The following is a 25,020-nucleotide window of genomic DNA, read 5'->3' as shown; positions in this document are numbered from 1 at the left end:
AGAGGGGAAGAAGGTCTGAAGGTGCTCAGGGGGTTCTTACCAGCTCAGCCATCTCTCCCAGTATCAGGCCTCTGCCCCACGGGCCTGCCCTGCTGCTGGGCCACCACACTTAAAGGGGGGCAGGGCGGGCCTCACTGTGGGGCCAGGCAGCTCTCCTGAGCTATAATAGGCTCTTCCTTCCTTCCATTTCCCAAGTCCTTTCAGACAAAAATAAGATGGTCAGGACTGGACTCTGGTCCCTTTATTGAGACTGAGGGGCCAGTGGGTCCATCCAAACAAAAATAAATTTCTCTCCCCAAAGCCTGCCTGCAGGCTAGGGCACCCGGCATGTCCTGGCCGGGGCCCATGGCTGTCCCCTAAACCCAGCAGCACAGGTCTGGCTCTCTCAGAGTGATGGGATACTGGCTGCTCAGTGTGCAGAGACCCTAGGTGAAACAGGGAAGGGAGTCCCAGCGGGTCCCCCTCCCCCCACACCCCCAGCATGGCTGGCCCCAATATCCACAGTGTGTTGGGCCCTCAGGGCTCAGTCGTCGGTCAGGGTGATGACGTCGTACTCGATGCCCTGGTGCTGCAGCTGTTGGATGTGTTCAGGCGCCGCCTCTTCCGCACCAAACAGGCCCTGGGCTTGGGCCATGGCGGCATCGGCCACCGCTGCCAGGGGAGGGGAAAAGACGGTGAGCCTGAGGCCCCAGAAGCTTGTCCTGGGTCCCCATGGGCGTCAGGCTCCCACCCCATACCTGTGACAGCTGAGTGTGCAGCAGCCTCCAGCTGGGCCTGTGTGACCAGCTGCTGGCCTGGGGACACAGGCACATACTGGATCTAGAGTGGAGAAACCAGTGAGACACGGCCTTGGAGAAGCTCTGCCTGTGCCCCGGCTCCATCTGATCCCCCCAGAGGCCCTACCTGGGACTCCTGAAGGAAAGGGGCCCCTTGTTCATACTGGATGTGTGTGATCTGGCCTTCCTGTACCTGCAGAGGGGAAGGCAATGTGGTGATTGAGGAGGCTATACACCCTTCCCCTGCCCTCCCCTGCCCTCCCCAGCCCAGGCCCGGCCTACCTGGATGTGATGGCCCTCTGGAACCACCACATATTCCTGGGGGAGCAGGTGCTGGACTCCATCCTGGGAGATGATGTACTGTACCTGGAAAAGGGTGGAGATGAGGCAGGTGCGGAGGCCTTGCTGAATCAGGAGCTTAGCAAGGAAGACTTAGCAGGGGGCCAGGGACACCCGCCATCAACAATGGCGGCTCGGAGCAGTGGTTTGCAAAGCACAGTTCCTCCCTGAAGTGGGGCCTGGGGGCAGGCGGAGGGAGGGCAGTGCTGGCCGAGGTGCTCACCTGATTGTCAGAGGTCACCAGGTGCTGCACCGTCTGGCCGTCTGCGGTGGTGATCTCCTGGATGTAGGTGGCTTCTTCCTGCCAGGACCAAGCCAGCTCCAGCCTCGACTCTGTGCCCCAACCCTGGCCCGTGACTTCCCAGCCCAGGCGCTCACCTGATTGGTCACGGTCTGCTCTTGGGCCACAATGATGTGTTCCTGGCCTAGTGCCTGCTGCAGCCGCTCTGGGCCCAGGACCCCATGGCTGGACTGGAGTGCAGCTGGGCAGAGAGGGGAGGGTGCTCACACAGGACTCGGGTGAAACCTGACATACCCTGCCCCCCCACGCTGGTCCCCCAGGAGCAGCTCACTGTGCAGTGTGGCCAGCGTCTCCTCGTCACTATTCAGGATGATGGTTTGGGTGGGGGTCCGGGCTGGGGTCCGGGCAGTCGGTGTCCCTGTCTTTCTCCCATCAGGACTGTGCAGCCGCTGGATGTGGAACTTGAGATGCCCGTTACGGTTGAAGCTGAGGGGGGCGGAGAGAAGGCTCAGGGGCGGCCCCATCACGCATGCCTAGCAGCCCCCGCCTGCCTGTCCCTGGCCTCACCGCTGCCCGCAGAGGTGGCACGCGAAGGGTTTCTCATTGGTGTGGGTCAGCATGTGCCGCCGCAGGTCCTTCTTGTTCTTGGAGGCAAAGCTGCACTGGCTGCACTGGTGGGGCCGCAGGCTTGAGTGCTGCGCCATGTGGGCCTGGAGAAGGGGCAGAGGCAGGGGCGCTGGCTGGGGGGCCGCTCGGCACCACGCAGACAGAGCTGTTGGGGAACCTGTCTGCAGGTCGGGACAAGCTGTGTAACAAGTACAAACCAGGCCAAGATCTGGCGCTGCCGTGTACAGAAAGAGGACCAAGTCCCAGGGCCTGTCGTTAGGTCACTCAGAAAATCCCGTCCCTGCTCCCAGACTCCGTTTACCCCCGTATAAACACGAGATAGATGTTCAGATGAGGGGACCTCTGAAGGGCTCTTCCAGCCCTGACGTTTTAGGGTTCTGGGCCCTACTCCCCTCACTGAGCTGCTGTAAGGATTCAGTGCACAGTTGGATCTGGAAATGGTAATCCTTTGGGGGAGGACTCCCGCGCAGAACCTGCCCTCCTTGCCTTTTCCACACTGTCTCCACCGCTTCCCTTGTACCTTGGACGCGCTCTACTCCAGACAACTGGCATTTCCCTAAGCGTGCCTCCTGCCACCACCCCTGTACCTCTGCCCCCTCCCTGGCCCAGGTTGGCCAGCGCCAGCACCCCACGTCCACATGACCCAGTCCCTGTCTGCTCTGCCACCTGTAGTCTGTTCACACCACACACACTGCTGGCATTAGTCACCCTGTCTGGATCGGTTCCCCACCAGACTGAGATCCCCAAATGCTGAGACCTTGTGGAGTCCTCTCTGACCCTAGAAGGGGAAGAGGGCCCGGCTTGGGGGGAGTTCAGTTAAGCTCTGTTACACAAGTGGCCAAATGAGTGCCAGGGGAGGCATGGGGGGGGCGGCACCTACCCGGACCTCGGGCCACTGGCGGGCACTGAAGGAGCAGTCGGGGCACTTGAAGGCACTAGGCCCAGCGTGGGCCCGTTTGTGGCTCTCCATCTCTGCTCGGCCAGGGAAGGCCTCAGCACAGATCTTGCAGGAAAACTTCTTCGATGCGGCCGCGGCTGCCGATGGTGGAGATGGTGGTACTCCCAGGCTCAGGGCTTTGCTGGCCGCAGGAGGTGGGGAGGCAGAGCCCTGGGGGTCTCCCACCCGGTGAGTCCTGGCTGGAGATGGGGGCTCAGGGCCATCTCTGGGCAGCCCCCCACACTGTAGCAGGGGCCACTTGGCTCCGGAGGCCAGGGAATCTGGACTTGGGAAGGAGATGGAACCATCTGCAGTCAGCTGTCGAAAGATGGGGGAGCATGAGGTCCTGAGGAGGATGGGGGAAGGACGGGACATGGGGGAGGGGTCGGCACCCCAAGCCTCACCTCGATGTGGTGTAGCTGGGTTCCATCAGCTGCCATGATGTAGTGGGTGCCAGCTTCTTTCAGGGTGTCGCTCACCACCACAGCCTGGGCTGCCTCCCCTGGGGGCTCCTCGCTGTGGGCACCAAAGAGGGGAGGAGTGAATTCTAATGGGATGGAAGGCCGAAGGAGTCCCCTTCCCCAGAAAAGTCATCAAAGGAGGGGTGACTGCCACCACGGGTGGACTCCCTGGTTTGAATTCTGGCTCTCCCCTTTTCCAGCTGAACCTCAACAGCCTCTTCCATAAATGGTGACTATAGGTCCAACTTATGGTCCTGCACCAGCAGTAGTCACCGGGCTCCCCTGAAGGGCAGGGCGGCAGTGAGGCTGAGAGCCCAGGGGTCTAGGCCAGTCTGGCCAGGTGCAGCAGCAGGAGGGCCGGTGGGGGGGTGTGGGGAGGCAGGCCCAGCAAGTACCCAGAGACCAAGAGCAGATGGCAGATGCTGAGACTGGGCTGCCCGCCGTCTGCCCGGGGATCCGGATTCCCATCCCAACGGCACACTGCGGCGCTACAGTGCTTAGATTAAACGCTTTCTCAGACGGCCCGGGAGTTCAGTGAGCATACAAATATTTCTGCCCCGAACTTGCTCAGTGTGGAGGAAGCCGTGTGCAGCTGCCAGGCCTCTGTCGAAGCTCAGAACTGGACAGCCCCTTAGGGATCACCAGAACAGAGAGCACGGGACTCCAGAACCAAGGGGTCAACGGCTCACTCACTGCCTGTCTGACCTTAAGCAAGTCACTCAATGTCTCTGGCTTATTTCTTCACTTGTAAAATAAGAGAAACGTGGACCTCACAAGAAAGGTTTAAATGAGTCCCCAAACGTTCAGTTCCTGGAACATCTAAGTGGCCAAGAAACGGTAGATTCTTGATAGAAAGATAGGACTCCTATGGATCATTATGTTACGTGTGTGAGGATTTTTGCCTCCTGCCAACTAGGCTCGAGTGGGCAGAGCCCTCCTCTGAGGCCTCCCAGCGCACCTACCAAACTAAAGGGGCCTTGCAGGCAGCAGGTCTCACCTGTAAGGCGTGCCAGGAGCCGACGTCCCTTCCTCCATAGGGGGTGCTGTGATGACGCTGTAGCCAGTCCCACCGAATGGGCCAGGTGCCAGGGTGATCTGCTGTAGGTCAGGGGGGCCTAGCTGGCTCTCTGCTGCCACACTGCCTCCGGGCTCTGCCACATGGAGAGTTACCACCTGCGGAGTGGCCCCTGCCGGGGAGGGCTGCCCACCCGGGGATGCCAACTCTGCTTCCACGTCCTCGGACTTCACCACAGCCACCTGTAACAGACCCGCTGGGCGTCAGGAGCAGGGGCTGTGCCAGAGGGGCTGGTGTTCAGGGCCCTTCTCTACTTCGCGGCCTCAAAGCTTGCCCACAGTCCGCGCTGCCATCATGCACCTGTACAATCCCAGCCGTATGCTCTTTCTAAAGCACCCTCTGGCTCTCCAAGCCCCACCCAGCAACTGGAAATAAACTTAGCAAGACCAGGATAGTGCGACACTGCCCTCCAGGGGCAGCTGGGCAAGTCTGCAGACATTCGTGGGTCTTGCACTTGGAATGGGGCCGGTAGTGGCCCCCTGGGGTTATCTGTCAGGGATGCGGCTAACCAGCCCACAATGAACAGCACAACGGCTCCTGCAACAAAGAACTATCTGGCACAAAAGACCAAGATTGAGAAATCCTAGGGTAAAGGGACAAGTGGCAAATCATTTTAGAAAAAAAAGAGCTTGACCTCACATCTTACTCCAAAGTCTGCTTCAAACGGATCAAAAACTGAAACATAATAAGAGGGAAAAACCTCTAAAAATATGAAGAGAAAAGGTGGGTATTTTTATGACCTGGGTGGGAAGATTTTTTTCTAATTAGCAAAACAAACCATAAACTGAAATCAGAAAACAGAGAAATGTGGTATTTAACAATGCATACGAGAGAGAAAAGACTCCTTCATATGTAAAGAACCTCTGCAAAGTGATAATAAAAAGACCAACAGGGGCAGCTGGGCAGTGCAGCTGGTGAAGCATCTGACTCTTGGTTTCGGCTTAGACTGTGATCTTGGAGTCCTGGGACTGGACCTCATGTCGGGCTCTGGGCTCAGTAGGGAGTCTGTTTAGGTTTTCCTTTCCCCCTGCAACCCCATGCCTCATGCACGTTCTCGTGCTCTCAAATAAATAAATCTTAAAAAAAAAAAAAAAAAGACTAATAGGAAAACTGATACAGGACACAAACATGTCAGTCAGAGAAGAAATAAATGGTCCATGAACATATAGAAAGTAGTTCAATCTCGTTTATGGTCATAAAATTATAAATTAAGGTCATGAGGGGCATCTGGCTGGCTTAGTCAAGGAAGAATGTGACCCTTGATCTCAGGGTTGGGAGTTTAAGCCCTACTATGATCGGGTATAGAGATTACTTGAATTAAAAAAAAAAAAAGAAGGGCGCCTGGGTGGCTCAGTGGGTTAAGCCACTGCCTTTGGCTCGGGTCATGATCTCAGGGTCCTGGGATCGAGTCCTGCATCGGGCTCTCTGCTCAGCAGGGAGCCTGCTTCCCTCTCTCTCTCTCTCTGCCTGCCTCTCTGTCCACTTGTGATCTCTGTCTGTCAAATAAATAAAATCTTTAAAAAAAAAAAAAGAAAAGAAAAAGACCATGAAATATACTTCTAATGTGTAGAAGATATTTATAAAAAGACTGGAGACACCCAGCACTCAGTGCTGGCAAAGGTGCAGGGACAGACATACACTCTAGTAGTGGCAGTCACAGAAACTGACATCTCTATGAGGCTTCTTACCTTCAGACCCACCAATTCTACTTCTAGGAGACTTTTTTTAAACTAAAAAATGTTTAGGAGCACCTGAAATATACACGCACTAAAGCACTGCCTTTGATTAATGAGGAACTGGAACCAACCAACCAGTAAATGACGGCATGAACCTAACAACATGGGGACGACGGGGTGATGTGGAGATGTGTCGTGGCACTGGTGGAGAGAGGAGCTCTGCGGGCCAGCGGCCAGACCATGCCTCACGTGTGCCGAGTGAAGAAAAGTGGGCTGTAGATGAGCATGAATTGTGTGATCCCATTTCTTAAAAGATTTATTTATTTGAGGGAGAGAGCACGAGCACGCGTGCATGTATAAGCGGGAGGGGCAGAGGCAGGAGAGAGAATCTCAAGCTGAGTCCGCGTGGAACACGGAGCCCAATGCGGGGCTCAATCTCCTGATCCTGAGATCATGACCTGAGCTGAAACCATGAGTTGGGATGCTGGCGCTTAACCGAATGGGCCACCCAGATGGCCCTGATGATCCCATTTTTTTAAGGAACACAATGTCTCTGTGTTAGTGTGTACATGGATGAAACTGGAGAAATGCTTATCAGTCCATTTACAGAGGGTGGGGAGAGATGTTAAGGACTTTCACTTTCTGTATTGAACATTTCCTAATGTCCATTTTGTTTTTTTTTTCAAACACACCTATTTTTGTAATCAGGGGCGGGGAGGGGAAATGTTATGTACTAAGAACACGGGAGCAGCAGACAGGGCAATAGAACAGAACCCGTCCGGACACATGGCAATTGACATCATGATAAAAGGGACATCTGCAACCACTGGGGAAGATTATTTCATATACTGCACTGGGTAACTTTTGGGAAAAAAAGTAAAGTTAGTCCCCTACCTTTTTGCATACACCAAAAATAAATTCCAGGTGGAGTAAAGACTTAAGTGTAAAAAAATGAAACCCTAAGAAGAAAATACAAATGAATGTTCATATAATCTTGGGGTGAAGGAGGCCTTTCTAGGAAGGATATCAAAGGCAAAAACCATAAAAGACAGACTGAACTATCTAAAAATGTGCAACCTCTATGTACCCCCAAAGGGACCACTGAAATCCTAGGAAGCGCTCCAGTCTGACACCAGGCTCCCTCTTGCACAGAATTCTGTTTTCTAGACCCCCCAGTGGCACGTTACTGCTCCAGGTTCTTGGAATTTAACATCTCAAACACAGATTCTACATGTTTTCATAAGGCTTGGGGCAGGGAGTCAGCAGGGGCTAACAAAGCTCTCCCTGCCTCAGAGGAGGGGGGTGGTGCGGGGGTGGGGGGCGGGGGTAAGAGCGACTCCAGGCGGCTGGGCGGAGGGAGGAGTTCCGATGAGCTGGGGGAGGATCTGCCGGAGCTGGGGGAGGATCTGCCGGGGCTGGAGGTGCCCCAGCCCCGGCAAGAGAGGCTAGAGCGGAGACAGCCCGGAAGCCTTCCGGCTGTGCCAGGTGTCGCCGGGTGAGGGCGCCAGGCTAGATGGGAAGCTGGCTTGGACCCACCACACAGGGAGGCTGCGGAGCTGGGACGCCTGCGCCGACCAGGGCCTCCGGAGCCACAGGGGCAGTGCTAACCCACGCCGGCAGAGGTCACGGGGACGCGAGCTGAGCGGGAGCTCCTTGGACCTCCCTGGCCCAGGGGAGCCCCCTCCTCCGCATTTGCTCCCGTGGTTTTGGTGGACCGTCTCTGGGGCTAAGTGGGGGTGCCCTGAGGGCCCGTCTTGAAGGTGGCTGCAGGGGGTTAGGGGATGGAGAGGCGGCCCAGGGGCGGCTCACCTGCAGGGCTGTGCCCCCCAGCTCCCGCTGGGCGCTCATGTTCAGCAGCAGGTCCAAGGCCGTCTGTGTGGCCATTGCCGTGGACTCCTCAGCGCCTGGGTTAGGGGAGACGTGAGCCTGAGAGCTGGTCACCACCCCCTCTCCTGTCACGGGGCCCCAGCGCGAGTCTGGCTCCCGCCCAGATCCCCAGGCTTCCACCTTCTCCCAGAGCTCACCTTGCTGGTAGATGATGGTGGCGCCACTAAGCGTGTCAGAACACAGCAGTGGGGGGGTCTCGGGTGCCTGGAAAGGTGCTGCTTCTGGGGGAATCTGTGGGGTGGGGATGTGGCCAAGCCTGAGAGGGGGCAGCTCGGAGGCAAGCACTGGTTGCCAAGCGCCTCCTACCGGTCGAGCGCTTTACATGCGTCGGCTTGTTTCATCTTCACAAGACTACATCTAAAAGGATTTCTCAGCTCAGCACTCCCGAGGAACAGACTCAGGCTCAGAGAAGCAACGGGCTACGATTCCACCAGTAGTAAGCAGCAGAACTAGGGTCTGAACACAAGGCTGACCCGTGAGCCTGTGTTCTACCTGCACATAGTGGTGGTCCATCTTTTGGGGCAGGGGAGGGGGAAGCAACGTTCTCAGCTATAAGACTACTTCCTGGCCTGCCTTGCAGCTAGGTAGTGTGGCCTTGTGGCTAAGCAGGGGCTTCTGGTTAAGTTCACCGGGAAGACAGATGGGGAGATGGCAGGCTTCCTTTCTGCCTTTCTTCCATCCCTTCCTCCTGCTTCCTGCCTGGGATGTGGCTAGAAGGCTGGAGCTCCTGCAGCTATACTGGACCATGAGGCAACCACAAAGATGGAAGTCGTATGCCTAGGATGGCTGGGAAAAAATATTGACAGAGCTTGGTCCCTGATGACTGACCATGGAGCTGCCACACTAGCTCTGGGCTGCTGACCTTTGGGATCATTTCTGAGAGAATGATAAACTACTATCGTTAAGCTACTGAGGTCTCATTCTCTATTTCTAGCCCTGGAAAGCCAATCCCACTGTGAGCTTATTAGGGCTGACAGGTCTGTGATCTCATTGACTCTTTACCATAATCGGAGAGGCGGGGACCATTTTGTTGTCCCCAAAATGCCAGTGAGGATGCTGGGGATGGGAGAGGTGATGGGACACTGTCATCCTGGCCCATGCCCCACTCCCAGTCCCCTCTGTCTGCTGCCTGCTTGGCTGAGCTTACCTCAGGAGGGCCCGGGGAGCTTGGGGGTGGTCCGGGGGCTGCGCTGTGCTGCTGCTTTAGCTCCTCAATCTGCTGCAGAGAGAAGAAGGGGCGACGGCGGGAAGGGGGCTCCTCAGGGTGGCGCCGTCCCCACTCCTCAAAGCTGCTGGCGTGTCGGCAGCGCACGTGCAGGCGCAGGTTCTTCTTGTGCCGTGTGCTGAAGTAGCAGTATTCACAGGCAAAGGGCTTGGCCCCTGTAGGCACAGGCAGACGGACGCTTGGGCTTTCCCACCACTCACCCCCAGGGCAGGAAGCCTTCCATGGGCCCTTGGGCCTCTCCAGCTGTCTCCCCGCCAGTGTTGCGCGCCCCAGCTTGTTCTGGTGGCCAGGGCCAGACAGGAACCGGGCCCACCCTCCACACTCACAGCCTTCCTCGGAGAGTCCTAGTTTCACATCACGGACCACACACTTCTCTTATGAATCATTGCCCCCCAGGTAGACAGGAATCTGGCCCCCGGGCGTGTCTAATTTCCCCCAGCGTGCCCATCAGAGGCACAGGCCCCAAGGAGAAGAACGAACCAACTATTTCAAGCACCTTCTGCGTGCGTGAGGACGGGGCCCCCGTGAGCACATCTCCCGTCCGGTACCCAGCACAGACAGGGCTCAGGGAACAGAGCTCACTGTTACAACCATCACGTGGTAGGTATTCCTGATGCCCCTTGCACAGCCAAGGAAGGCTCAGTCTGGACACGGTGGCCCATGACCATGCAGAGAAGAGCAGGCTAAGCTGAGTTGTAAGGGGGAGATTCCCTTATAACCGAGCAGCCGAGGCCACTCTCGCGGCAGGACAGGGGCTGCTGGTGGGACAGGGGCTGCCGAGGTGGAGGAAGAGGACAGCACTGAGGCTGCGACTGTGGGCAGGGTGAGTGGAGGGCTCACCGCGGTGGGGGCGGGGCTGGCCTGACCTGTGTGCTTCACAGCCACGTGGGAGAGCAGGAAGTCCTCCCGGAAGGTGCGGTAGGGGCAAAAGCTGCACTTGAATGGCTTGTCACTGACATGGGACAGCTGGTGGTTCAGTAGTGCCTTCTTGTCCTCACAAACAAACTCACAGAACTCGCACTTGAACCTGGCGGTGGTGAGAGGGAGGGAAGCTCAGCAATCATGTGGGGCGCTGGGGCGGGGTGCTCCAGCCTGGGGGCCCCCTCCCTCCTTGGGGATATACCTGCGGTTGGCAACAGCTTGGATGTGTGTGAGCAGGTGCATCTTGAAGGTGTAGCGCTTCTTAAAGGACTTTCCACACTGTGAGGGGTAGGGTGAGTTAGATGGGGGACTGTCCAGGGAGACCCCTTCACCCTGCCCCCAGCTCTTGGCCCCAGCCACCTTGTCACACATGTGAGGTTTCTCGGTGCTGTGTGTCTTCATGTGCTGTGTGAGTCTCTTCTGCATCGGATAAATACGGCCACACACAGGACAAGGGAAGGAGCTCAGCTTTGGGGCCTGGGAAGGGACAAGAAGGGACCAGATGAAGAAAGGAGGAGAAGAGAAGGTGAGCCCTTACTTCCTGCCCCCACCCTCACAAGCAGCCCTCAAGCAGGCTCCCTTCCTGGGCCAGGGTCCCAGACTCACCGGGTCTGGCCTCTTCTTCCTGGGGGCAGAAAGGCATAGGAGTCAGACCATTGCTTCCCCAAGCCCACCTCAAACCTTCTCCCATTGACCGGACCCACCCTCAGCTCTGAGAGTTTCTAATGCCCAACCAAGCCCTTCTCCCAGAGCAGGGTTTCCCCAAGTGGAGTTCGCTAAGAAATGCTAAGAGGCATGCTGTAAATAAATTCTAGAATGGTGCCTTCTTCCTTGCTTTGTCACAAAATAAAATGTGCATTTTAAAGCCCTGAGAAGTCCCGCAGAAAGAGTTAGTGAAACAGGTGTTTGAACTGATGTCCATAATTTTACCTCTCCCCTGCCTGCCCCGCCTTTTTTGAAAGAAAACCCGTAAGCATCAGAGAGAGCAGGCTTTCCCACAAGCACAGTTTGAAAGTCATTTTCCTGGGGCGCCTGGGTTGCTCTCAGGTGTTGAGCATCTGCCTTTAGCTCAAGTCATGGTCCCAGAGTCCATGGACCCAGAGTCCTGCTCGGCAGGGAGCCTGCTTCTCTCCCTCTCCCACTCCCCCCCTACTTGTGTTCCCTCACTGTGTCTCTGTCAAATAAATAAATTTTTTTTAAAAATCTAAAAAAAAAGTCCCTGCCCTCGTGAACTACTGTATCCAACCTCAGCTCACACAGCACGCCAAGCGGAGTGAACTCCTTCCTGAAGCTGCAGATCTAATGTCGACTCGGTGAGCAATCTCAGGCCCCTAAGGATTCGTTCCTCCGCCCAGCTGTCCTGTGTCTGCTCTGTCCGTGCTCTGAGAGGTGGGAGTCTACAAGACCTTTAGATGATTTCCTGAACTCCTTTAGGTAGCCCTTCAACAATGACTGTCCCGATCTTACAAAGCACACGGCAGGGAAGAGACGGGACAAGAGCCCTCCAAGCCCCAATACTGCTCTGAGTCAAGTGAGATGGGATGAACGGCCTTATCTTTCTGCTGTCTGTAAGTGCTGCCAATGGCGTGGCCCAGGGCGGGTGCTCAAGTAAGGGGGAAACACGGTGATGCTGGGCCTCTGCTTCCCGCCCTGGCCCATTCCCCTGGCCTGCACGCACTGACCGGTCTCGACTGTGCACAGCTGCGTGACGGACCACGTCCTTCCGGTAGACACTGGTATAGCTGCATTCGTCACACTTGTAGGGCTTACTGCCCACGTGATTGAACATGTGTTCCTAGGATAGAGGGGAACGACAGTGGGCTGGGTTTGGCCTCCCCTGTACCCTCAACCTGTGCCCACAGCCTTAGGGCTGCCGTGGGCACAGGCTCACAGAACGAGGGAGCTAGAGCCTATTAGGGCTGGGGACTCTCCCCAATAAGGGCACCTACTCTGCGCTAGGCCCTATGCTGGCTCACCATGTGAGATGGAGGCTCAGAGGGAAGTAACCTTGGCCCCGAGTGACTTGGTCACTGCCAGAGCTTGGAGCCAAGCCCAAGCAGCACAGCTCCAGAGCCTATGCCCTCCCCACGGCCCCTGGGGACAACCGTCCCCCAGCAGGGTTTTGGGAACAACTTCCAGGCCCTGTCTTGAAGAAGAACTGTGTGCAGAAAGCAGAGGGGCTCTGGCCTGTCCTTCAGGTACTCCCTACTGCGCTCAAAGGCCAACTCTCTGCCTTACTTTGGCCAGGCCAAGCCACAGATTCCTGGGTCAGTCAAATAGGAAAGTTGATACGCGCAACCTCTTCAGGCTGCATGGGCATGGAACTCAAGTATGTCTACCATGCCCTGGTAAAATGGCTTAGGGTTGCAGCCAGCCCACTGGCACCTTAGGTAAATGATATAAAAAGGAACTCGTTTCTTGAGACACATTACTGCCATCTACTGGATAATTTTCTAACATACTAAACGAGACAGAACCCGGCTTTACTGTCATCCACCCATAAGTGTGGTGGTGATCAAGTAAATCTCTGCTGTCTGCACTGGGCACAGCACCTCTGAGGATGACACCACTACACAGTGTGCAGCCTGCACAACTGCCCATGCCACCCACATCTGAACTTCAGCGCACAGTGGCACACCCCTGAATGTGCCCTACGGAGGAGCAGGAGGGCCCCGCCAATGGCCTGTGAGCACCACTCCATCTTGGCACTGCCCGCCAGCCACTGCCTCCATCCCAGTGCCCCCACCCCCATGCTGCGTACCTTGAGTGAGGACCAGCGGCGGGAGCGATAGCTACACTGCAGGCACCTGAAGAGCTGGGGGTCCCCGGCCTCGTGGGAGTTGACGTGGAAGCGCAGGTCCTCATGGGACAGGAAGCGGGAGCCGCAGATGCGGCACAGAAAGGGCCTCAGGAGCGGTTTGGGGGACTTGTAGTAATACCTGCCAGAAGGGCACAGGGGAGAGTCTGGCTGGGCTGTGCCCCCGGCTGTCTCCCCTACCCCCATCCCTGCTCTACTTACTTGCGGTATTTCTTGCCTAGGAAGCGCCTGGAGGGCCGGCCACGGCGGCGGGGCGGGGCAGCAGGCTCATCCTGGCAGGAGGGGGCCGCATTCTCCGCATCTGACTGGCTCACACCGGGGTCCACGGGGGCCCTGTCGGCCTTGCCCAGGGCAACCAGGCATCCTGGGCCTGAGGAGCTGGGAGCCTCGGGGTCTGGGGGCTCTGGAGGGCTCTGTCCACTCTGGGAAGTCACTAGAGGCTCTCCTTCCACACCTGCCATGGACACGGGTGCAAATCAGCTACAGACACACCAGGGCAGATGCTGACAGGTGTGCCAGAGGCCAGCCAAAATATCTCCCTAAACCATGGTCACAGACTGCTGATGGGGACATCAGGTCACCGGACAGGTGCAGGCAGCCCACAGTTAGAGGGCAGTGTGGGCACTGGCCGCCGACTAGCACAGCACAACCCCCGCCCAGCAGTCCGCAGCAGCAGCAAAAGAGCTGGGACCTCCCTATTGAGAGACCCGTGTACTGCTTGAGCCTGTACACGGGACTTCCGTGTGTCCTCGGGCAAAGTCGCTGCCCTGAGTCTCATTTTCTCATCTGGCAAGTGGAGGTGATGACTGCTGAGCTAGTGACCTCATGGGAACATTCTATAGAGTCTGGAAGTGACAGCAGGTACTTTAACATTGGTTTTCCCTAGGGAGGCTGGCAGGCTAGAGGGCAGACAGGAAGAAGAGAGGAGGTATCACATCACTGTACATAATCAGAACCTCGAGAAGTCTGAGCAATCTGAATGTGTTACCCTCAAAAACATCAGCAGCATTCCAATGTAACATTTTTAAATTTATCTATTTTTAAATTTTTATTTATTTGTCACAGAGAGAGAGAGAGAGCGAGCGAGCGCGCACAACCAGGCAGAACAGCAGCAGAAGCAGAGGGAGAAGCAGGCTCCCTGCTGAGCCGGGACCACCCTCCCACCCCCACGCCCCGTCCGATGTGGGACTCGATGCCAGGACTCTGGGATCAAGACCCGAGCTGAAGGCAGCCACTTAACCAACTGAGCCACACAGGGCTTTCCTCAATGTAACAATTTAAGAATGAAAAGTGATCTAGGGGCACCTGGGTGAACCTAGATCACTGGCTGGCTCAGTCGGTTCAGTGCCTGGCTTTGGCTCAGGTCACAATCCCAGGGTCCTGGGACTGAGCCCCGCATTGGGCTCCTTGCTCAGCGAGGAACCTGCTTCTCCCTCTCCCTCTGCCCCACTGCTGCCCTGGCTTGTGCACCCTCTCTCGCTCACTCTCTCTTTCTTAAATAAATACAATCTTTTAAAAAGAAAATGAAAAGTGATCTAGACAATCCTGGTGACATTCTGCTTCTTGAAAGAGGTGCTGGCTATATGGCGGTATTCCCCTTGTCCAAATTCCCTAAGCTGGACACTTAGGATATGTGAGCTTTCCCATACAGATATTAATAAGGTGTTTTTTTTTTTTTTTAAAGATTTTATTTATTTAGTTGTCAGAGAGAGAGAGAGAGAGAGAGTGAGCACAAGCAGACAGAGAGGCAGGCAGAGGCAGAGGGAGAAGCAGGCTCCCTGCCGAGCAAGGAGCCCGATGCGGGACTCGATCCCAGGACGCTGGGATCATGACCTGAGCCGAAGGCAGCTGCTCAACCAACTGAGCCACCCAGGTGTCCCTTAATAAGGTTTTTAAAATCTTATTTTTAAAAGGATGCTAAAAAAAATCTAAGAATCTCCCCTAGACTCCATATACAAAAACAGCTGCCGCGTATTTTTGTGTCTTTACACCTCAGAGCAATCCTGAAAGGCAGGTGTTATCACCTCCAATCATCAAAAGGCAACAGGGATTCAAGAGGCAAAGTCACATGCTGTGGGTCACACAGCCAGTAGGTGGCAGAGCCATCATGCCCATGGGGCTTTCCAGTCCACAGCTTGTAATGCTCCAAGTCAGTTTTAGGTCAGACTGGTTCTCATTTCAGTAATCATACTTAAAATTTATCTTCTGGGGCACCTGGATGGCTCAGTGGGTTAAAGCCTCTGCCTTCGGCTCAAGTCATGATCCCAGGGTCCTGGGATCCAGCCCCACATCGGGCTCTCTGCTTGGTGGGGAGCCTGCTTCCCCCTCTCTCTCTGCCTGCCTCTCTGCCTACTTGTGGTCTCTGTCTGTCAAATAAATAAATAAAATCTTTAAAAAAAAAATAAAATTTATCTTCTATCTTCTTAGTTCAGTTATAAAAGTTCCAACTTCTCCTGTGCTGTGACACCTTACCACTTTACCACTGAGGAGCCTATCTCTTCTTAACTCAGGGTTTCTCCAGCTTGGTCTGAAAGGGCTGGCCCTTTACGAAGAGGCCCGAAGGTCTCCTAGGTTTGCTATGTGCTCCCCTGCATGACACACTTGGTCCCCGAGGCTCTACAGAAGGTGGACAGGTGGCCCCACCTACGACCAACTCTCACCACCTGGGAGGTCCAAGGTCTCTAGCCGAGGCAGCTTCCGAGGCCGGCCAGGTCTCCTTCGGGGTCTTGGCGTACTGGGAGTAGGGCGCTGGGGCCGTAGCTGCCGGCCCCGGGGCTCATCCTCAGCCGGATTGTAGTCACTGTCCTCTGTGGGGACCGCAAGAGAAGGTGGGTATCAGTCCTGGGCCCGTCCTTTCAGGGCTGACCCCTGGCCCAAGGCTCTCTTCCCATCCCTGCCTGCTTCTCCTCCAAGCCCACCAACCAGCTGATGCCACCTCCAGAAAGCCCTCCTCACCTCCCACTGGCTCTGAGCACCTCTAAGCCCCTGCAATCCTTTCTCTGCACTTTCCCAGACTCCTACCACTAACTCAGCACCACTGCATGAACTAGAAAAAGATGCCCCTTCCTTAAGACACTTTACAGCCATTGTTAGAAAACAGTTGGAATAAACATTCAAATCTACAGACTCTGATGACGATGCTCTCCAGTGCAGGAGCCACTAGCCATATATAATTGAGCACTCATGCTTGGTCTACACTGAGACACTGGATTTCCAAAAACAAGTAAAAAAAGGAGGAAGTAAAATATCCCACTGATAATTATGATTAAGCTTCATTTTATCTTTTAACCTTTTTAAATATAGCTACAAAAAAAGTACACGTGACTGGTCTTCTACTTCTGTTGCACAATTGTGAATGTGGCCCTCTTAGATGGGGTGCTTTTTTTAGTGCACAGCCTGCACAACTGCACACAGAGATCCTGACCCCAATGCCCAACTTCTGTCTTATACTGGAGGCACCTGCATGGCTGAACCTGTGCCGATTCCTCTTTCCCAGCTCTCCACATGGGCCAGATGCAGCTAAGTATTTGCAGATGGGTATGGTGGTGGCACGCCTGGGAGCCACGGTGGCCTACCCTCTAAGTCATCGATGGCGCCGGCATCAACAATGTCATCATCATCTTCCTCCTCTGGCCCCTCTTCCTCCCGGGTCTTGGCTGAGGTGCCCCACTTCCGCAGGCGCCCCTTCTTCCCAGCTGCAGCTGCCGTTGCTGCAAAGATCAGAGAAGCTTTGTCACGTCTGGGTCTCAGCCCTCCACCCCAACCCGTGCAGCCCAGCCAGCAAGGCAGCTATCAGTGCACCTGGTCGGAAGTGCCGCTCCCGCATGTGGCGCAACAGCGTGGCTTTGGTGCTGCTCCGGTACTGGCACATCTTGCACTTGAACTGCTGGACCACCACCACCTCCATCATGGCCTCCAGGCTCTGCAGGTCTGGCTCCTCGGTGCCAGAGCCTGGGGGTGGCTGCGCGGGGGAGCTGGGTCTACCCTGTGTCTCCTCTGGTGGCTCCAGGCACGTGGATGTGGGGCCGTCAGCCAGGGCCTCGATGGCTGCCAGGCTGTGGGCCAAGGTGGAACTGGACATTGGCGAAGCCATGGGGGCACCTGCGGGTGGGTGAGGGAATCAGAAGGGAGGGGAAACAGAGGGGCAGGTGGACCACGAGTGACAGCTGCCCCTCCCAGGCAGGACCAGGAATCCTAGAACCCAACTCCCCCGAGAGGGAGCAGCAGAAAACCTGCCAAGATCACACAGTGTGTCTGTGGAGGAGCCTCCCTCTCCAGCTCCCTCACTCACTGCACGGCTCCCCGGGGCTGCTGCCCAGGGTCTTACCATCGTCTGGGCCCTGCAGGATCAGGTACCGTGCCGTCTCAGCCCCGCCATCCTCAGCACTGGTTACGGTGATACAGCCTGGGCAGAGATGGGGGAGGGGAGTCCCAGCTGACAATGACAACTGTTACTGCCCACACTCATTCTGGCTCACCTGCACCAACTACGATCCAGCTGCGCTGCCCTGACCCCACCCCCACAAGCCTCACTTGCACCCCGTCCTTGCCCGTGCACCCCTGCCCGGAGCAGGGCTGGAGGGAGGGCTGGTGTGACAGGCTGACCGAGCAGCTGGCTCACCATCGCAGATGCCACGGCTACACCAGCTGCCCCACCTCTGACCTTTAACTAAAACCTGGAGAGTCCCCCTCCCTGTCTCCCAACTCCCCCAAGATCAAGGCCTAGCCCCTTTACCACTTTCTCAGGCTTGGCTTCCCACATGACCCCAAGGCTTTTTGAAGTCTGTGGCCTTTATATACACCATTGATAACGGAGGGTTCAGTGCGGTAAATCAAGAGTACAGACTCTCACAAGCTCCCCTCTGAGCCTGTGGCCCCCGACCTGCTGGTCTCAGTGGGTCCTCTGTACCTGAGACTTCTCTTCTAGGCTGTGAGGATGATAGCACTCCTCTTTTGGGGTTACCGGGAGAATTAATGAGGTACTGTATGTAAAGTGCTTAGAGCAAACCCCAGTACATAGCCAGGTATTAGAGTTTCCATGTTCATTCAGTGTTTATCAATGCCAAGCACGATATGACAGTGTTTCCAGAAATCTTCACCTCATTTACTACTATGAGACACGGGCTACTGTGTCCGTGTGACACACTTGGAGCGATAGGATTATCTGCCTAAGTTTGCACAGCTGGCTCTGCTAGACCCCACAGGAAAGCCTCATGGGCTCACTCTCGCTGCCTCTGTGGGACTCACTTGGGATTAGGTCCGGCCCAATGGTGGACTCGATGATCTTGTCGATGGCTGAGCCCAGGTCTGAGGAAGAAGCCGTGCAGTCGGACACCAGCATGTTGGGGTCGGGGAGTGCGCTGGAGTGCACCAGGGCTGGGGGGCCACCTGTCACCCCCGCCACTGGCCCATGGGACACAGAAGATGAATCAGGCAGGTAGCCATGGGGCAAGGGGTCTGTGCTCGAGCTGCTCTCAGATACTTCCTCCTGGGTGACAGGAAACAAGGAGAGAGGAATTTCAGGAGCCGTGATGGGGCAAGGCAGTCACCTGCCACCCACTAGATCGACCTCCGTGGCCCAAAAACATGGTGAGTGGAGCCATCCACATTGTCAGGCCCACTGATGACTGGTAGATGCCTTTCGGTCACAGAGCCACCAAAGAACAAGTTCCAGGGTCTCCGACTCTGGTCAGGTAAGAGGCCCCATAATCCCCACCTACACAACAGCCTGGCAGAGCTATTTTCAAGGAACTTTTGAATTAGCTCTTCCCTCTGCCTGAAATGCTTCTCAGCGTTGCACCATGGCTGATTCCTACCCAGCCTTCTCACCACCATTTAGCTGGTACCTCTTCTAGGAAGTTAACCCTGACCCCCAGGCCAAACGAGGACCTCTCTGTCCTGGGTGCTACAGACACCTGTGTCCCCTCATCATGGTTCCCTCTGTAGTGTAATGTCTCCTAGGTCAGACTGTACTTTCCATAAGGGCCAGGCCCACATCTGCCTTGTTCCCTGCTGTATCTTCAGAGCTCAGCACAAGCTGGGCACATGGTAGGCCCATCTCTGCTGAATCAACAAAACCTTTGGACCCCAAAAGGGGGTTCATTTTTGGACAGCTCTATACTGTGATGCCTTGGAAGTCATTCATTATCTTGCAGGTAATAAGAACAGTAATGGGTAATACTTCTTGAATGCGTACTATGTGCTGAGCACTGTTTTAATTGCTTTGCATGTCTTAATTCATTTAATCCTCACAAAAACCCTATTGAGGCAGATATGTTTATCCCTTCCCTCTTTACAGAAGAGAAAACTGAGCTAGAAGTAGGGTAGCTTGTCCAAGATCAGAGAGCCAGGAGGAAATGATAAAGGTTTCACAGAACGTGTCCAAGAGTACTCCCTCTGAGGCCGGTCTTCCTGCTCCATTTTATAGACAGAAGAATGAGGCTCCCGGTGAATCAGAGTCGGGAGCCAAGATTTGAAGCAGGACACCTGCATCTCAAAGAGTGAGGACAGTAGGTAGTGGAGTGGATAAGACTACAGCTTAGATTTGAATCCTGGCTCTGTCGGCTCTCTGTGCCTCGGTTTCCTTACCTCTAAGATGTGCAAGAGTGATATATACCCCTTACGAGGTATGAGGCTTAAATGAGAAAATCCATGTTAGGGGCTTGGCGAGGTGCCTGACACACGATAAACCAAAAACAAGTATTAGTTACAAGCCAGCCTTTCTGGCTGCTTCCCTTGGCTGCCAGGCATGCTTCCTGCGGTCCCTGCCTCCACCCACGCCGGCCAGCAAGGTCCATACCAGAGAGCTGCTGCCGCGGTCGGAGCTTTGCCCCACACCAGAGTCGTCGGCCTCCGCCGGCCCCCGAGCGGCAGCGGCGTCGCTGCTGTCGGCCGACACCGCTTCAGAGGTGCCCACGCCCAGGCCGCTCTCAGAGGGCTCCTCGGGCCGGCCAGGACCAGGGGCCGCGTCGCTACTGCTCTCCACCTCGTTCTCCTCCATTGGCTCGGGGAGCCGCCTGACAGCGAGGCGCAGGATCTGGATCCTTCACTCTGCGAGAGGAGGTGAGCGGGCTGGAACAGGTGGGCCTCCTCCCCGGCCCGGGCAACCACGGCCCACCCAGCTGCGCCCGTGTGCCCATTTTGCAGGTGCAAAGACTGAGTCTCCGACGGGGAGGGGCTTTCTCGTGTACCGAGAGACAGGAGCCTCGGGAAAAGAGGACCGAGAAGCCTGGCCTCCCAGTCTGGAGCCCTTCCCCGTCCCCGGTAGGGTGGTCAATGGCCGGTAATCTTGACCCTCCTCGTCTCTCCTCCATGACTCCCGCAGCGTGGTTCGCTCTAAGAGCCGGCTCCGAGCCCAGTGGTTTAGCCCTTCGGCCCCCCGAGTTCCCCCGGGTGCGGGGTCGGTGGTACAGCCCGCAGGCCCCCTGGGTCAGTGGCTCGCTCCCCCCTCCCCTGGTTCCCATGCGGAGGGGGCTGACAGCGACGGTCCCGGGGCCTGGCGACTCGGGGCTGTCCCCGGCGCTGCCTGCGCTCCAGGCCCGACGCCATCTTGTGGCGGCGCCGGGTTTCCGCTCAGGCAAGTGCGAGAGCGACTAAAGGGCCTGGGACCCCGGGGCCCTGTTCGGACAGCCCCGCCGGCCCGGGAGCTCGCCGCCGGCTATCCCCGCAGTCTGCCCCCACTTCGCGACAGGGTGCAGTGGGGCGACCTGATTCTACCCCATGCTCACCTGACGCTTTCGTAGCCGCACTCCTCTCCGACTCCGGCATCGACGAGGTCGCCATCCTCTTTCCCCCGCTGCGGAGGGACCCGTCGGCCCACCGTAGGCCGGGACTACTTCCTACGCCGACCCAGAGAAAGACAGCTTTCCGGTGTGTCAGAAGTTTCCTCTGAGGCCTCAGAACCATGGCCCAGTCCAGAGAGAGTCTAGTATTTTATATGTTGTGAAGTATGGGTGACAGAGTCCGCGATGGATTGGGGACTACTTTCTGTCTTGGCGGAGGGCTACTCTGGGAGTGGTTATGTGACGTCACTGCTGGGTCCCTTCCCTAGGCCGCAGGGTTGGGCGCGGCGAAGGCTGCCCCACGGGCTGGGGGCGTGGCCCTCAGCGGCCTGACCACGCCCCTCCCGGAACAGCTGCTAAGGGTGTGCGGCGCCGGGGAGGTTTTGACTTGGCCGGAGAGGAATAAACATTAGTCATTTCGTTTGGCTCAGGACCGATGACTTAACGCTCTTATCGAGCCTAATCGAATCCTTCCTAATTAGGTTTGATGTGTCCTGGGAGGAGGGGAACATACAGTCCTCGTACAGATGGGAAACTGAGGCCGGGAGATGGGAAGTGGCTGGTCCAAAGTCACATAAGGGCACTCCGGAGGCAAGTGCCAGTAGCTAGATTCGGGGAAATGCAGAGGAGTCAATACCCGGCCCTTAGTGAACTCTAGTCATACGACATTAGTAGAGCTGGAGGTCGAGACAACCTTCACAGCCCTGCTTTGCAGCCCTTCAGGTTGGCCGCTCTTCTGATGCCGCAAATGCCATCTTTGGCACTACTTTCTTTTTTTTTTTTTTTGGCACTACTTTCTGTTTAAGCCTATATATCATTTGATGAGGGGGCCTGGTGCCTTGGTTTGTCCTTAAATCTGTGTTACACGAGTTATTTTCCTCAATTGAAAAATATAAATGGGTCGAGGGGAGGAAGTCTTCAAAAAACTGTTTAAAAAAAAAATCAACCCTATTTAAAAAGGCAAAGTGTGCTTCGAGCTGTTATAATTTGTGTGTACTTGAGTATGAGGGCGTTTCCCTGGTCCTTTACTAGAAGCAGGTTTTCATAGGGGGGATAGAGCATGAGGCCTCTGGATGGGCTGGGTACCCTCTTCACCCCCTCCCTCCCATCCAGCAGGACCAGGCCCCCAGAGTAGGCCTGGAAAGCTAGGTCAACAGTGGCACGATAGCAGGTTGATTCTGCACTCCCTGCACAGGTTTCCAATGAGGACCTGATTTCTCACCTCTCCAGAGCCACCCCCAACCCTCACCACTTGTCAGTAGGATATATCCTGCTTCTGACCATGTCACCTCTCCCAAGGATGTTGTAGCCCCACAGCACGCATTCCCATCCCCAGCCCAACTAAGGCTCAGTCCTAACCTTGGCCTTTGCCACCGGATCACAGGGTTGCAGGATATCACAATGCAAAAGGTAACAACTTCATCATGGAACAGAAGAGGAGCCCAAGATCCAGAGAGGGAACTCTCTAGACCCAAGGTCATGGCTCCTTGGAAACAGCATATCAGAATCCTTCCATTACAAAGACAAGCAAGCCTACCCTGGTTTTCTGACTGCATATCCAGGGTTCTTCCCACCCAAACATGCTGCTTGTCATTATTGCCTCCCCTCTGAGGGGGAGACTTCTTAGAAGCACCAAAGAAGCTCTGGGTCAGAAAGACAAAGTGAACCATGGAGGAGAATGCTGAGGAGGGGAGCCACGAGGTGAAGAGGAGGGAAGCACTTGCAAATGAGCGCCGCTCACATGTGAGACACGGCACACACGCTTTGCTGCATCCTGGTGCCTTAAGGAAGCAGGTTGTTATCATCTTCCATCTTAGAGAAGAGGAAGCTGAGAGGTTCAGAGAGGGGGAGTGACTTGTCCAAGGTCACACCACCAGGAGGGTGGGATGCGGACGGACACAGGTCTGTGGCATTCAAAAGCCCCAAGCAGTTTCGGTGCCCTGTGCTGTATGCTTAGTAATCACAACACTTACAATGCTCTGTGCCCGTCATTGTTCTAAGCACTTTACCTACGTCACAACCCCCGCTGTGAGGTAGTTGCTGTCATTAACTCCACTTTATGTACAAGGAAACAGGCACAGAGTATGAAAGGAATCTAAGTAGGGGGTAGAGCTGGCATTGAAAACGCCACACTTTCAGATTGCTGTGCCGTTGCTCATGCAGTAACTGTATGAACAGGTGACACTTGAACTGTTGTTTCCTGAGCCAGGCAGGGCTAGTTTCCCATTTTACAGATGAGGAAGCTACGCCCAGAGAAAGAAAGTGACTTGCTCAAGGTCACACAGCAAGTTTCCTGGTCTAATGGAGAGGGTTGCCACTCCAGGCCAGAGCTCCTGCAGCAAGTAATAATTGCACTGGGAGTGTTTACTGTGTGCTCACCAGGTACCCTATGAACAGGAGGGGCTTTACCTGCATTTTTAACCTGGAATCATCACAACCAGAGATCCTAGATACTCTCCATATTCCCATGTGACCAATGAGGAAATAGGCTCAGGAGCAACGAAGTGACTTGTCCAAGGTCATGTACTTGGTCAGCAGAGCTGGCATTCAAACCCTGGTTTCCTCCCTCCCAGTCCACTGCTCCCGCCACTGTACCAGATGCCCCAGGAGGGCAGCAGAGCTAAGAGTAGACAGTCAGCAGGTGGGTGCTCTGGGGTCAACACTACCTTCTGTCTCCGTGCCCACGGCCATCTACGGGTTTAGCTAAACCTGTTCTTAAAAACCTATTTATAGCTTAAAACTGTACCACTACTTGAGATAATGAATCCCTTAAGTTGACTTCCCGTGGTGTAAATTAAGGCTTCCTTTCATTTGTCCGAAATGTTTCTCTTTGAGGATTGGGGAGAGGAAGGGTTGGGCAAGGCCTTAGAACCAGGACACTTGGATTCAGAAAACAGGCTGTGGTCCGAGCAGTATTCGCCGGTGATGGCAATTCCTGAAACCCAGACAGCAGGGGACATTTATGCAAGCACCTCTTCTGATCATCGCAGAGACATGAAGGATGGGCAGCGTGTGGCTGTTATGCCTTTTAATGGATCTCGTTTCCTGTGATATTCCCAACACTTAGCACAGTTTTGCAGTCATGAGGAAGCCACTAGATCCCTATCTGTTGAATGAATCAGTGAACCCTCCTTTTATAGGCTAGGAAACAGAGACACAGAGTGTCAGGGGTCTACCCTGGAAAATGAGACCCATACCAGATGATTCTAAAGAGGGAATCTAATATGGAGAGTTCATTACAAAGTTGTGCGGTGAGCAGAAATCAACTAGGGGAAGCGGAGGCAAACCCGAGGTTAGCAGCAACTCAGGAAGCCAAGACCCTCTCTCGCTTAGGGCTGGAGCTCTACGGGGAGGAGATGGCATCCCCAAGACCAGAAACCAGAGCCACCCAGAGAGAAGCAGGGACCACAGTGGGCCTTTCTTGCAGGACCCGTACCTACGGAGGAGACCTTGAAATTGCTGCAACCACTCCCCACCTCCAAGGCTGAGAGAGACGGGGAGAAATCCCCCAGCTTCTGTTTCTTCTTACTCTGATCTCTCCAAGGCTTCCCATTGGCCGAAACAACCAGAAGCCAGTTGTCAAAGGAGCTCAGGAGGCATGGTTCGCATGGACCAGCCTTTGCCATAAGGAGTGGAGCAGAAGGGCAGTGAATGAATTCGAGATAAACAGAAAAATTAAGTGGCCCAAATAGTCCCACACCTAGGAAGGAGCCGCATAATGTATATGCTGTCAGGCAGTTCTCCCTGGCCTCAAACTCCATTTGATCCTTCTAAGACTCTTTATCTCTTTATCTTTCCACATTCACCTTAAGTATTACCTCCTACAGGAAGCCTTCCAGGACTGCTTCCCAGCAGAGCTGCTATCTCCCTAGTGTATGTTTCCCCAGCACGCCTCTGCCGTGACATACACCACTGTGATTACGCCAGAGCTGCCAATTATCCCCCAGCCTTCTCAACAGATTTGGCCTCCCAAGGCCAGGCCCAGTTCCAATTTTTTTTTCCCCCTGCTGGAAAGAAAACAGTTGTTGAATGAATCAGGGGCAACCTGGGGTCTGGAGTCAGGCCACACCTAGGGTCCAAATAGTCCAGTGTATTTATATGTTGTATGACCTTGGCCAGCCCTCATTCCCTTTGTCTTAGTTTCCTCACCTGTAAGATGGGAATAATAATACAAACTTTGAAGAGTAAATGGGAGAGTGTACAGGAACATAGTTGAGTTCAGGTCCTGGAATCAGACAGTCTATAGTCAGTCCCTG

At 55.3% G+C, this 25,020-nt stretch overlaps 1 protein-coding gene across 3 annotated transcripts; it reads right to left on the bottom strand.

Moving 5' to 3' along the window:
- Window positions 1-226: 226 nt before the first annotated feature.
- Window positions 227-20,439, bottom strand: ZNF335 (zinc finger protein 335). Of its 3 annotated transcripts, XM_044262928.1 has the most exons (28): window positions 20,174-20,439; window positions 19,783-20,033; window positions 18,231-18,471; window positions 17,311-17,388; window positions 16,785-17,084; window positions 16,559-16,693; window positions 15,644-15,790; window positions 13,185-13,437; window positions 12,927-13,104; window positions 11,848-11,960; window positions 10,772-10,790; window positions 10,526-10,642; window positions 10,368-10,444; window positions 10,111-10,271; window positions 9,167-9,399; window positions 8,157-8,250; window positions 7,942-8,036; window positions 4,379-4,638; window positions 3,325-3,436; window positions 2,864-3,238; window positions 1,924-2,066; window positions 1,688-1,842; window positions 1,494-1,597; window positions 1,339-1,416; window positions 1,059-1,142; window positions 904-969; window positions 738-819; window positions 227-651 (listed from the first exon to the last, which is right to left on the bottom strand). In XM_044262928.1, the coding sequence occupies exons 2-28, from the start codon at window positions 19,981-19,983 to the stop codon at window positions 524-526; spliced, it is 4,029 nt and encodes a 1,342-aa protein (XP_044118863.1). In that variant the 5' UTR covers window positions 19,984-20,033; window positions 20,174-20,439; the 3' UTR covers window positions 227-523. The 3 variants fall into 3 exon arrangements, with proteins under 3 accessions (XP_044118863.1, XP_044118861.1, XP_044118864.1); XM_044262926.1 differs by having other exon boundaries at window positions 19,783-20,439; XM_044262929.1 differs by having other exon boundaries at window positions 15,647-15,790; window positions 19,783-20,439.
- Between the last annotated feature and the right edge of the window lie 4,581 nt (window positions 20,440-25,020).

The sequence above is a fragment of the Neovison vison genome, chromosome 8 (genome assembly GCF_020171115.1).
Source record: "Neovison vison isolate M4711 chromosome 8, ASM_NN_V1, whole genome shotgun sequence".
Lineage (NCBI taxonomy): Eukaryota > Metazoa > Chordata > Mammalia > Carnivora > Mustelidae > Neogale > Neogale vison.
Note: the sequence above shows the minus strand (reverse complement) of the source record. Positions and strands in the feature narration are given on the sequence as shown.